At 38.8% G+C, this 13,904-nt stretch overlaps 1 protein-coding gene across 4 annotated transcripts in view; it reads right to left on the reverse strand.

Moving 5' to 3' along the window:
* The window catches only part of LOC124182969 (zinc finger protein interacting with ribonucleoprotein K-like), a 134,835-nt gene that overhangs the window by 63,851 nt on the left and 57,080 nt on the right, over positions 1–13,904 (reverse strand). For all 4 annotated transcript variants that reach the window (XM_046570855.1, XM_046570854.1, XM_046570853.1 and 1 more), the window contains exon 3: positions 13,196–13,463. In XM_046570855.1, the coding sequence (XP_046426811.1) occupies positions 13,196–13,463 (268 nt within the window). The remainder of the gene's footprint in view (positions 1–13,195; positions 13,464–13,904) is intronic.

Consider the following 13,904-nt stretch of genomic DNA (forward strand, 5'->3'; position numbering starts at 1 on the left):
ATAATACCACCGGGAGAGGAGGCTATACCGTAAGGTCTAGGGATCGCCCCCCAAGGGCCGACGAGCTCATTTGAGCCAGGCGGGAGAGCGTACTGGCAGATTTTTACAGGAAACTGCCAAGTGCAACCCCACACCGGTGGTGTTGCCATAGTGGTATTACGTGGCTGAGGACCCTGTGGATGAAGGGGAGAGGGAGGCTCGGTAACAAGACACTCTCATCCCCGAAACCGCGAAGTTGACGTCCCGGCCCAATGACCACTAGGAGGATCAAGTATTGGCAGATCAACTTGCAAAACTGCAAAGCAGCCTTAGCTAATCATAGCTGCAGCTTAGCCGTAGAGCAAACAGACATATCAGCCATTCAAGAACCATGGATTATCAACGGACATGTTTCAGGACTAGACCGAAGGAACCGCGTGCTGGTGTACGAGTGAGGCGCGGCTGGACCCGGCCCGAGGGCAGCAGTCTTCATAAGCAACAGGCATCGTATACTAAGAGTCAGCCAGTTCTGCAGCAGAGACCTGACAGTAGCATTGATTAAACTAAGACGGGCGAAGGGTAGGATTATCGATTTAGGGGGCGCAGGGAACTTGTCAGGTACTGTACTGACAGGGGACTACACCTGGTGATTGGCTGTAATGAAAATTCGCACTACGCTGTCTGGGGCAGCTCGATACCAACGAAAGGGGAACAGCCTTGCCAGAATACCTATCAACGGTCGAGCTTAATATTGTAACGTTCTTTGACGTTACGGAAACAAATATGGATCCGCGAGTTTAATTATCAAGTCAAAATCAAAAGCGTGAATAAAATGTTGTGAAAAAGCTTTAATTGCGAAATATGTGTTTCTCGTTTAAAGTCTGAAACAAGACTGTTTTTACAATAATGTTGGTTGACGCAGCAACCTTATTCTTTTGAAAGACATAAGAGGTTTATAAACGTCTTTTATCTATGATGACTACTAGATCATTAAAAGGGGGCAAAACGGGTGATTTCACCCTTTGTAACACTATATTGAAGAAGGGCTCGCGACCGACCTTCGTCACCTCCTATATGGCAGGAAGTGATAGACGTGACACTCTGCGGCCCCAAGCTGTTGAATGTAATCAACGACTGTCGGGTGCAGGAAGAAGACACACTCTCAGATCACAGAAACATCACGTTCTCTCTTGTAGGAGATTCTGACGTGGAATCGTCAGAGATTTGCCGGAATCCCAGGGCCACAGACTGACTCTCCTATAATAAGAAGCTCCGATGGAGGCTCCAAGGACCATGTAGCCGTCTGTACAACACGAGCGTGGTAGAGAGTCAAGTCACTCACTTACGATTCTCCATAATCCAGGTTTTTGAGGAAACATGCTCCGAGAAGCCCAAGGTGAGAAAGTCTAAGGTCCCGTGGTAGAGCAAAGAGCTGGACAAACTCAGATCCAGCTCCCGGAAACTCTTCAACAAAGCCCTTAACGAAGTACCCTTGGGACGCAGTAAGTCAAAGAGTTTCAACCTTCTACTTAAATAACGTAGTATATAATTTGGCAACACCGCATTCCTTACTTCGGTGTATGTGTTCACGTACAAGCGTGTAATACTTTAAATGTGAAGGACGCTAAAGCAACCAGCAATATGTGGATGACTAATTCGAAACAATGAGCGAAAACAGGTATTATTGGAGGAAAAAAAGTTTTCAAAAACGTTTATGATAATCAAATGCAACAAGGTGAAGTTGGCTAATCGATTCACAGTCTAAAAGAAGTCTTTAATAATAATGCAATTGACGGTGGCCGTGTTGTACACACACAAACACTTGCTCGTCAATTGCGATGCAAAAAGTGTACATCAGTACTTTCCTTGGAGGATATAAATGAAGAGAAGCGATCTGGGCTTTCACCCATATTTTACATTACTTGTCAAAATTGCGAATTATTTGCGAAGTTTACACTTCCAAGGAACACAAGTAAGCTGGATCTAGAACGCATTCTGATACAAATGTAAAAGCTGCAATAAGTCGGTAGTTTTGAATATTCATAATGATTAGGTCAATCTATGTATAGACAATCTTATATTATTTATGAACAACAACAACGCATGTGGGAAAATTATGTATGAATTGTGCTACTGATAAAATTAACGCTCATTTGGATTATGAAATTTGTATTGAATATAAATAAATATATTTTTTGACGATAAAGATATCCACTTGAATAAATTACTCAGTATACTAAATATACCAGAAATGCATTGGAACACCTTTAAAACATATGAAAAAGAAGTTGGTGAGACTATCGAAGAGTTAGGTTGAGATAGTTGCATTAGAGCGGTTCACGAAGAAAGAGGTCCTACTATAAAAATCACGATGAATTGAGAACATTATTGTAAGTTGGCATTCTCAGTAATGTTCATTTTCACACCACGGAAAATAAAATTTCGTCTGATACTAGACTGAAAAACTTTTTCTGATGAGTGTTGCAATCTCACACTTGTCAGAAAAAAGGTTTTTTTTTATACTCGTATCGTAATGTGAATCATAATTAATTGTACATGATAGTGAACAATTACTCTGAATATTAATTTTTTGAGAGGACAGTATTTAAAACCTCATTACAATTTTGAATTATAAATATGTCTATTAACATATATGTATATATATTAACTATGTGTATCGTGTGTCCACGAGGAAAGTGCACACCTTATGCGCGTGTGTCAAGTCGTTGGAATTTTATTGGTTGACGGTTACCGCCTGATTGAGCAGCCGACAGGTCCGTAAAGCTGGCCCCCCTCACTTGCTGGGAAAAATTTAAAAAAATCATGAATTAAAGAGCTATTTATGAGTTCTACAATGCCGCAGCCTACGATTTTTGAGCTCATTTCTGCTACGAGAAAATCAATTTTGAAAAGTGGGAAGGGGGGGGGGGGGGGGGGGGGCAGTTTACCGAAAAGGTAGCGTCCCCGAAGTGAAAAAATTTTTTTTTTAATTATTTTGACCAGATGAGAATTAAGAGGTAATTAGGAGCTCCTGATATACGTTGAGAACAATGTCGTAAAAACAACCCCTATGGATACATCCACACCCGATCACGATGAGCGGCATAAAGAAAAAAAAAAATCCAAATCATAAGTACTGGCATGTTACGTGAATTAGGAGCATTTAAATATCAACGATGACAATTTTGATATTCAACCCTTGATGAAAAACGAAGGAAAAAAAACACCCTTGGAATTCATCGCAGCGAATTCTTTCGTACGGCAAAAGGTTCAGCGATTTAAGAGCTGACAGGATATGCATAATTTGATTTTTGAGTTATTCCCCCCTGACCACCCCCCGCTCCGACTCATTTTCGATCATCAGAGAACTACCCTGAAAATTCATCGCAGCGAATTCTTTCTTACGGAAAAATGTTCAGCGATTTAAGAGCTAACAGTATATGCATAGTTCTTCATAGCACTTCAATGTATGTATATCAGGAGCTCCGAATTAGCTCTCAATTTTCATGTGTTCAAAATAATTTTTAAAAAAATTTTTCACTTCGGGGGAGCTACCTTTTCGGTAAGCTGGCCCCCCCACTTTTCAAAATTGATTTCCTCGTAACAAAAACGAAAAAATCGTAGTTTGCAGCATTGTACAGGTCATAAATAACTCTTTAATTTACGATTTTTGGAAATTTTTCGAGCAAGTGAGGGGGTCAGCTTTACGGACGTGCAGCCGACGCAATAGCAATCGCGACTGTCAGAAAATGTCCCTAGGAGCGCACCGTTACCTGTGGGCAACTGCTGTCGGTGTTGTTACAAAAAACAGTTCGTCGATTCGGAACTGATCCGAAGTAAAATAAATCAGACACACGTTATTTATCACTGTAATCCGAAAGTCATTATTAATAAAATACTTTACCAAAACTTCGCGCTTCCCTTGTGATCATAACCTCTTCCGAGTTCCTGAAAATCGCGATTGGCATTGCGTCGGCTGCTCAATCAGGCGGTAACTGTCAGCCAGTAAGATTCAAACGACTTGACGCGCGCGCATAAGGTGCGCACTTTCCTCATGGGCACACGGTATATATACAATTTTTTATTGTAAATACGTCTAATACACTTTGAAGTGTCAAATATCCAAATTGACGGATGATTCAGTTGTCGTAAATGTTTCTTGCCCAAAATGAAGTATGTATGATCAATGAAGATTAAAAAAATTTCAATGTTAGAGTTCATTTAAAGAACGGTGCCTCCGTTTACTCGAGCAACATTATAGTTAGGGAGCTGGCTGACATTTTGGTAAATGATTTGTTCGTTTTTCACATCGATAGGGATGAAAGTTCAGATCAATACAAATCGATTTGGTCCAATTAATTAAGGTCCAACGTCCCTGCGTTTTTGAGTTACAGCACTACAAAAATGTAAAAAAAAAAAGAGTACTAAATCATGTGTTTGTGTCTGCCTCTTGGACTGATGGTCAGAATCGTCCTCAAAACGTTGAAAATCCAGAGGCAGACATCCAGGGCCCTGCATTATCACGGGACGTAGTTGTAAAAATGAAAAAAAAGCTCTACTAAATCATTTGTTCGTCGTTCTAATTGCGTCCATTAGATTCAATAGGACTACCCGAATACAAAAAAAAGTTGGCAGACATTTTGGTCACTGATTTTGAGGTGTACTATTTTTTGAAGTTCACGCAGAATCAAGGGAAAGTTGGTATTACGGCTATTTCTTGTTGGTATTAATAGTTTTAGTATTATTATATTGTTGAGTGTTTTTTATTGGATCCAATAAAAAAAAAGAAAAAAAATAGTTTATTACAACGTCAGAAGACGCAAATAAATTTAAGGATGTATGTCATGCATCGTCCCAGCCAAAAATTGTATACGATCAGACTTTTCGTACTTTGTTACTTAATAAAAATCTAGAAAAAATCAACAACATTCGGCATGCTATGAACAACAATCATCAATAATAATATTGCCCAAAAGTTATTAACAAATTGTTTAAACAAATAATTATTCAACAATTTAATATATATGTATAGGCATATACCTACACATATATCTATGTATAGGTATGTCCCAACTCTCTACGAAGTTATAACGTTCTTACTTTCTTCTCTCGAAGAAATAAAGACAAACAATACAGTTCATTTTATACGTGCGGGATGGCAGGTAACAGATTTAGAACCCGAATACTTGAAATATGTTTTTAAAATTGTACCTATCGATTGCTTGTATGTAACATTAATTATTTTCTCTGCATGCACGATGTAAGGAGACTGTAGTGTGTAGATGTTATGTTTACCCTTTCAATCCTTTGCTCCCGATGAGAAGTCCGTAAGACGGCAATGCCGTCTAATAAATGAGATGCGGGTGTGCAAATCATCGAGAGAATTTTGTTGAAAATATGTAAATTTGAACAACTGGTGAATTTGAAAAATTAACGACGGAGCCAGGAATCGAACCTGGTATCTAGCGATGCTTTACCGGAGACTTACTCCATCAGACCACCTAGCCGCCCTGACTCTGTTGTCATTAATTTCTCTCATAACCAGTAAGTTCAAATTTGTTTTCATGTGCCCGATTTGTATGAGTAAGAATTTCTAATAGAATTTCTGATAGAATTTCTGATAGAATTTCTGATAGAATTGAAGAATAGAATTGAAGAATAGAATTGATTGCCCTCGGTGGGCAACCGAGAGTGGTTCAATGGATATTCATAGCCATCATACTACCTCAGATCACTTATGCCTCGCTTATTTGGTGGCTTGCAATGGGCAAGGTCATAATCCGCAAGGCATACGACTGCATCTACTGGATGGCAATCCGCGGTATGACGAGGGCTCTTAAAACCACCCCCAGAATTGCCATGAGGGCTCTTCCGGTTCTTCCACTCCCACACACCATGGTGGAGGAGGCGGCCTGAAGAGCGGCGTTACGCCTGTGGCATCTGAGGCTTTGCAGGCACACCAGTGTACGGCACACGGTAATACTGCACCGGGTAGGGGCACCACAGACCACCCATGAGCGGCGACCATTGCCCCAGCAGATTCTAGTTTGCCCACACTTTCAGGGAAAACCTACCCCCACAGAGAAAACTGGGTGAACAGCCCAGATTAAATACTCTGGCTAAAGGGATTCGTGTGTTACATAGATGGGTCCAAAACAGAAACGGACACTGAGGCCCGCATACGGTGCGGGGGACCCAGAAGGAGCATTTCATTCGGCCTAAGACCCACGGCCTCAGTGCTTCAAGCCGAAGTGTATGCCTTACTAGCCTGTGCCAGGTACATTCTGAGCAGGGGCTACAAATGCAAGCACATTTACATTCATAGCGACAACCGAGCTGTAGACAAATCCTTGAACGCATACGTCATAAGGTCAGTGTTGGCATGAGACTGCGTTACCTTACTAACACGGCTGGCACAGGACAATCGCGTGAGCCTTCTATGGGTGCCAAGACATAGCGGCATCCAAGGCAACGAGCTGGCGCACAACCTAGCCAGAGAGAGCGCCTCTCACTGAACAAGCGACGAAGACTGCCTCACTGGCATATCTCCAGGGTACGTGAAGTGCCTATCCAGGAATCAGGCGCAGGCCCGCTTTGCGGAACTCTGGGACAATGCATCAGGCATGGTTCACACGAGGGCTGTATTACAAGGGCCATCGCATAGATGAGGAGCTAAGATTTCGACATATGTGTGTGTTTTGTTTTATTACGGTTTCCTTTTCGGAAACTTCCAAAGTCACGAAATAACGATTTTTCCTCAGTATGAATCATTACGACAACGTTATTAACTTCAATATTCATGTAAGAACTCTTCTTCGCCAGGATGCAATATCTCGCACACTGAAGAGTAAGAGAACAGGCCATGTGACTTCAGCTTCCACGGATAAGTGAAAAATTCGCTCTCACGACTGGAAATGTGATGCTCTAGGTAATTCGTCAATATCAAAAACGTCAGCGATAACGCCATCTCGAAATATCTAAAATAATTGTTATATTTGCCTGGTGGTTGGTGGACTTTCTTGATAATGTCACCCGAAAACAGAATTCTAACTTTGAAGCGAGCGTTTTGATTCTAAAGACCATAGGACGATAAGCATAGTGAATCGGCCCCAGAAGAACATCTGGATCAACCTTTCAGGGTATTTGGAACCATTGAAAGAATATCGGGCACTCCAAAACATATACAATCCGAAGAAGATGCTGAAGAGTTTCCTTTTATTAGAGATATTGTTTCAATGACTTTTGAACCGGTTGATATTTATTGGGTTAGCTATCTAACTGCTTGCTACCAACTGGTGAACAATTTGAAGCCACAGGTCTGATGGTTTTTCGTCGGAGATAAAATGGTGGTATTACCAACATTAAATAACAGTGCCATTTTATGGTTGCCGAACGAACTAATAATTGAGAAGGAACATTTATATCCTCTAAAGTGTAGTTTTATTATAAGTATGCAAAAGCATAGTTTATAATTAATTTTTGAATAATAAAGTATTTTAATAAAAACAAATTGTTTCCATATTACTGTTTTGAATATCTGCACTTACAAAGTAATCGAATAAGTTTTGTTTCTGTTGTTTCAAGGGTAAGAACATTGAAATAAATCGGTTTTTTATTATTATCAATATGGCGTATCTTTTCGATCAATTTGTGGATTTGAGAGGTTATTCTGCATCGAAAAAGTTATTAAAAAAAATTAGTTTCAAAATCGTACGAAAACGTTATCATAGAGAAACAAAATAATTTTGAGAAAAATCGCCTGTTTCAAATGGTTATTATGAAGATTTTGAGTTGTTGTTTTTCTTGATTATAGCCTTTATACATATAGTCCCGTGATGTGACCAAATTTCATTCTAATCGGTAAAGCCGTTTTTGAGAAAGAAAATTTTTGTGATTTTCTGTTTTTTTCGATTTATTCATAAACCAAGGTAGATAAAAATCAAACTTGCAAGATCAACGTATCTTATTAGTACCGACATACCCTGAAATGATGATCCAGATATCCTTCTGGGGCCGATTCACTATGCTTATCATCCTATGGCTTTAGACACAATATCCTTTGAATTACAAACAAAAAAAAAATATCGATTCTTTGAAAAATTTACTCAGATATGGAGAGTGAGATATCTTCACAAGCTGGAAAAAGTTCAAAGCTCTTTCTTTGAAAAGGAGCTACCCCAAAGTACACCAAACCATGCGATTAGGGTTAGACTTGGAAGATATCGGTTATCGGTGGAGATCCTAAAACTTGCTTTGAATATGCTTGAGAAGATACTTGCCATGTCAGATTACAGATACCCTAAAATTTGTTTCTTGCGATTAAAAGAACTAAGAGATAGAAGCTCGAATAACGTTAAGTATAACGAGGAACGCAGATTAGAAGAATTTTTTTCTGAGCAAGTATCAAAAGGGATGTATAGAACTTCTTACTTTGCAATCTTCGTAAGAAAACAAAGAAAAAATTATTGGAACGTATGGACAATACTTGTATAAACAAGATGCACAAATATGTATTGAATCGAATGCCTTGGTCTTTCATCCACAAATTGTTTTCATCAGGGTACACAGGGTTACTTAACCTACGTGAAGTTGGCAACCCACTAAACTGAAAGGTATTTTTTTATATTTCAATCGATTGTACTCGGTGTGTACCTGATCGTATCATTTGTACCCGTTTGTATCAACGGTTATATCGTTTGTATTGGTTTTTACCGATGATTAAATCGGTAATACTTGTTTGTACCATCGAGAAATCGTTTGTAACCGTTTGTATCAACGGTTATATCGTTTGTACCTCATTGTACCACCGAGAAATCGTTTGTACCCGTTTGTACCAACGATTTTATCGTTTGTACTCGTTTAAATCGATGATTAAATCGATAATACTTTTTTGTACCATCTAGAAATCGTTTGTACTTGTTTATGCCAACGATTATATCGTTTGCACCTCATTGTACCACCGAGAAATCGTTTGTACCCATTGGTACGGACGATCATATCGTTTGTACCTTCGAGGAATCGTTTGTACCCATTTGTACCAACGATTGTATTTATTTATCCATTTATTAAGGAAATAAATCGGGGAGAAAAAATTGAAATGAATTAGGGAAATGGAGGAAAAAAAAATCGAAAAAAATCGAATTTTTTTTTTCAAAATAACATCGGTACAAACGAGTACAAATGATGCTTTTCACAATAGCATCAACGCAAAATATTTAGCTCAACCTGAGTTGCGGACCAGTTTTTCTTCCCCTTATATTTTTTCCCCCTTAAGGTACAAACGAAATTTAAGGTTGTACAATCAGGTACACACCGAGTACAATCGATTAAAATATAAAAAAATGCCTTTCCGTTTAGTGGATTGCCAACTTCACATAGGTGGTTACTTAGGGTCACATGCATCTCTCTGCTCATTGAGAATAATTGTACAAGTGAGAACGAATTCTAGCATGTGGTGAAGATTATTAGACAACAGCAAATATACGAATTTAATGAAGAAAATTACTGCTATGCGTGTGGATGTAAGATAAATATACGGCACATTTTGGATGACTATAAGAATTCTGAGCAAGGGAGAATTATTATAGAAAAGTCATTGATGAAGGATTTGCTAACTGAATGTAAGATGTTGACAATCATAAGCGATCCATTACTTATTAATCTAAGAACCTTCACTGGATTTGTCAGCTCAATTTTAAGACGATTTATGAGGAAATTATGTGTTGTACATTATATACATATAAATATGTAATGTAAAGCTGAGTCTTCTCTTTCAACCAATTGATTGAAACAAATGAATGAATATACAATGAATATTTATGCAAATAAGCCAATAAAAATACATGGACCAGGTATGTATTGATCTGTCTATAAAATCCATTATTTATGTTTTGATCGATATTTCAGAATATTCATTCAAATCCACTGTTGCCGCCTCGTTATATCACAGTCTTCGGGGCTGTAAGGGGGGAAAACCGCGGTATATATATGTATATAGTTCCCCTACTTTACGTTCCGCTACCACCGTAGGCCCGCCCACTGCGCACTCATGCATAGCCGTGTAGCATGTGTGGGACCGCATAGTAGTCAAGTGAGTGAGATAGCCTAATGAACACGACCGGCTGTTGGAGAAATAAACTTCGAAGAGAAATTTACCAACCGCGATGTATCGAGGCATAACATAACAACGGGGCGCTCTACAATTGTTTCAAATGTTTCATGATTTTACCATCCTGGCGATATAATCCCGTTCTCAAAAGTTGTCAAAATGGCTGCGATATATACCAAATACGAGCGAATAACATAACATAACATAATATTTTATTTTTCTCAATCCCATTTCTGGAATCAAGAATTCTCATTTCGTTTTCGTTTGCTGGATAATCGAGTGTAGAACGGATATGTAATAATACGTAAACAAGCATAGGTATTCATATTGTAAAGTGTACGATTTTTCAGAACTTATTTCAGCTCGTATTAAAAATTGTGCATTATGGTAAATTGTTTTGCCGTATAGGATAAAAGTACAAATTAATTATATTTGAAAAAAAAATACGGCCTTCTCTTAGTCGGTAGACAATAGGACCGATCTTGCCAAATCGAAAACATCCTATGTTGTTAGCTATACGTTTCACAGATTCGGGGTTTCTAAATTACACGATTAAGTTTACATCACAGCTCAATACGAAAATTTTAACTGCCACAAAATGAACTATGATGATAATTCTTGAGAAACAACTCTTACTACTTTTACACGGTTCGAAATATGCTTCAGTGTGGAATTAACCATCTAAGAAATAACCTCGCAAAGTATACAGGGACTGCTCTAGAGCTTGACAGATATCAATCGAAAAGAAAAAGTTCCATACCATAGAGGTATTAAAATAAAGTATGGGACCTTTAGATTCTCGTGTAAGTGGAAGTGCCTTCTTATTAGAAAGAAAAAGAAAATAAAAGGTCCCCATGTAGAATGCCTAACTGTTTGGGTGCGTTCCGAAATGAGCTGGCAGCGCTAAAAACTCCCTAGAACAGAAGCAGAGCTACCCACGAACTCGGCAGCGAAAACGAGATAAAATATTATTGGTAGCACTGGGAGCTAATATCGGAACCCTATCACCCGTATTCATAGTCTTTCCTTGAGGAACAAGGATTCCTTGTTCCTCATTTCACGTTTCATAGAACTTCCTCGACAGAACAAGGAGCCTTATTGGCCTCCTTCTTTCAAGGCAGGTCTCGAGCTTCCTTGAGGAAACCTTCGGCACTGCGATTGGTTGTTTCGTTTCATGTAGCCAACGCTTGCGCTTGGCGTCTATGCACTTATGACCCGTATGACGCAGAGGTCACAGCCGGTCTACAGGTTAACTTCTTTGAGGTTATTCACTCTCATTAACTGACGCAACTTGACAATGAGAGCCAAGCGGTTTAAGTTAGATTTAAATATAGCCGAGTGGCGCTTCGATAAACAGTTTTACAACCATAAGCAATCACATATCCCTAAATATGTCTTCCTTCTGGAAAGGAGAGCCAAGTTGTGACTATGAAACGAGGACGCCTCTGAGATTCAAGGAAGCCTTGATCAAGGCGTCCTTTATCCTTGAGATAAGGAGAGACTATGAATACGGGTGTATGTTGTATGCTCGAGTAGAGAGAGAAAGGTAGACGGCTTTCATTATCTCTTTCTTTTTAGTTGGGGGACACTTTCAGAGCCGTTTTCCCTCCTCTATGCTTATTATATCTCAGTCACCTATATGGTTGGCAACTGTTGTATAGTGTATTGATCGAGATCTGTCATGGTCCGGCAGATACGCAAAGAGCTGGCTTTATGATTCTGGATTGTGGAAATAATTGTGTGACCACTCCAGGCTATTCTATTCCGAATAAAAGCCGAGAAAATGAATCGTAGATAGATAATGGTTTGTAGTTATTTCGTGATGGTTCGTAGTTTCTGTCTTTGTCTTGAGCTCTCCCACAGAAATATCTAAAGAACATAACCTTTCCAAATTAAATACCGATATAAATAAATTAACCAGACCTGCCTAACACCATTGCATTAGATAAGTATATAACCCTTCAGAAATATTAATTATGAAAACGAATGTTTACATGATTGTCTATATAATTTCTTAGAGTAATTGGTGTTTTGTCATTATTTTCAGACCTTTGAATGCTTCAGGTAAGAAAATAAACATTGACCGTGTTGCAGAGTATGTCGTGCAAGCATCAATTAGGACTTGCGTCAAATTAGAGGTATTCAACATTCATCAATGAAAAATAAAATTTGTCAGAAAAGAGAGTGAGGTGCATATTGTGTAACCAATTGACAGTGTCAGGGAATGGGGGGGGGAAATAGCTCAAGCCCGTTTGATAGTGTAAAGGCTAATACGCCATATTTGGAGGGAATTCGTATCGAACAGGCGCAAACTTGCATATAAGCATTATATTGACATACTGACTGATAGCGTCCTTTGATTTACTTTGCTTGGCAATAGATAATGCATCTACTTTCATAAGCCGGCGTAGTGTAATAATTCTCGGTAACTCGATTCCCCTTGTTCCTAAGTAGTACATGTTTGCCTTACTGTGGCGTTAGAGTTGAAAAATGGTGAGTTTGCGCATTGGATATTAATTCTTGTAGTGGGCTGACAAAGTTTCGATAGTATACACAAGTTGGTTGAACTAGTTCAGAGCCGTAGCAGAGGACCGATAAATTGCTCGATAGTAGTATATTATGAATGAGTCAAGTGACAAAAGGCCTATGGGATCATTCTATGCATCAGGAGCTTCATATTTTTGGCCACGTAAACACCTCTACAAGTTTCAACAGCATCCGTGATCTCGAGATCTGATACTATCTATGTAAGTTCGATAATTCCTTTGGACAAATATTCTATGTGTGTTGAAATTCGTAGTCGTTTAGAATACTTAACTAATGTTCAAAATGTGTGTGAAATAATGGTCCACGAGAGAATCACTTTTAATGAAAATCATGTTCCGTATTTATCCTAATAATTATAACTATAAATGCTCACACGCAGAAATGGACCCTGCGGCAGTTAATTTTCCTCCCGAGACAATTACTTCGGTAATAGGGCAGAATTAGCTGTCGCAAAATGAATTTCCGCATGTGTACAAACTATACTTAATATTCAAATGAATGATGGAACAACAGAAAATTTATGATGTTTTATTTACAATTCTGAATTTTCGAAATATTTACCTGAATTTTGATTTGTTTTTGTGCCTCTTGACGTGCGTAAGGAATCCGTAATACTTGTCGTACACATTGCAGCATTGTACGCACATGAATTTCGCTTGTTGATTATGAACAATTTCATGGTGTCTCTCGAGCATTTCAAGACTAGGCAACTTGTCGTTGCAGTCTGTACATAACCAGGGATACCTGTCCAAGCCCTCACCCCTCTTTCGACCTGGTTTCGATGGCTCAGCTGCTCGAGCTTCTATCATTTCCACGTCAGATTCAGTACCTTCAAGGGGAAAAGAAACATCACTGTTGACATTTAATACTTATAAATCTTCATTGAAAAATGTAAAAGAATAAAATATGCGAATTGTAAGTATCCAGTCCTAACTTCATATTCGAAGTTGGTTTCATTTGGATTAGATAAAATGTAATGCGATCTAAAAGGTGCTGTAAGTTATTTGTTCGATGTGATATATGTACCTAGTTGAAGTTTGGATCGTTCGTCGAACGTTTTTTTAAAAATGGGATTTTCGAATTTCTCAGACTTAACTACACATTTGAAGGATGAAAAATGTGTCAAACATCACAATTCATACGCAAAAAGAGCCCTAACAGCGAACCACCCTAACCGGACAAATGGTATATCTTCAATCGTGCTAGTGAACCAAGTGTATGTGCCACCTAATATTGATAGGGGGTGTGTGTGGCAACACTACGAACTATT

This window comes from Neodiprion fabricii, chromosome 5, assembly GCF_021155785.1.
Source record: "Neodiprion fabricii isolate iyNeoFabr1 chromosome 5, iyNeoFabr1.1, whole genome shotgun sequence".
Taxonomy (NCBI): Eukaryota; Metazoa; Arthropoda; class Insecta; order Hymenoptera; family Diprionidae; genus Neodiprion; species Neodiprion fabricii.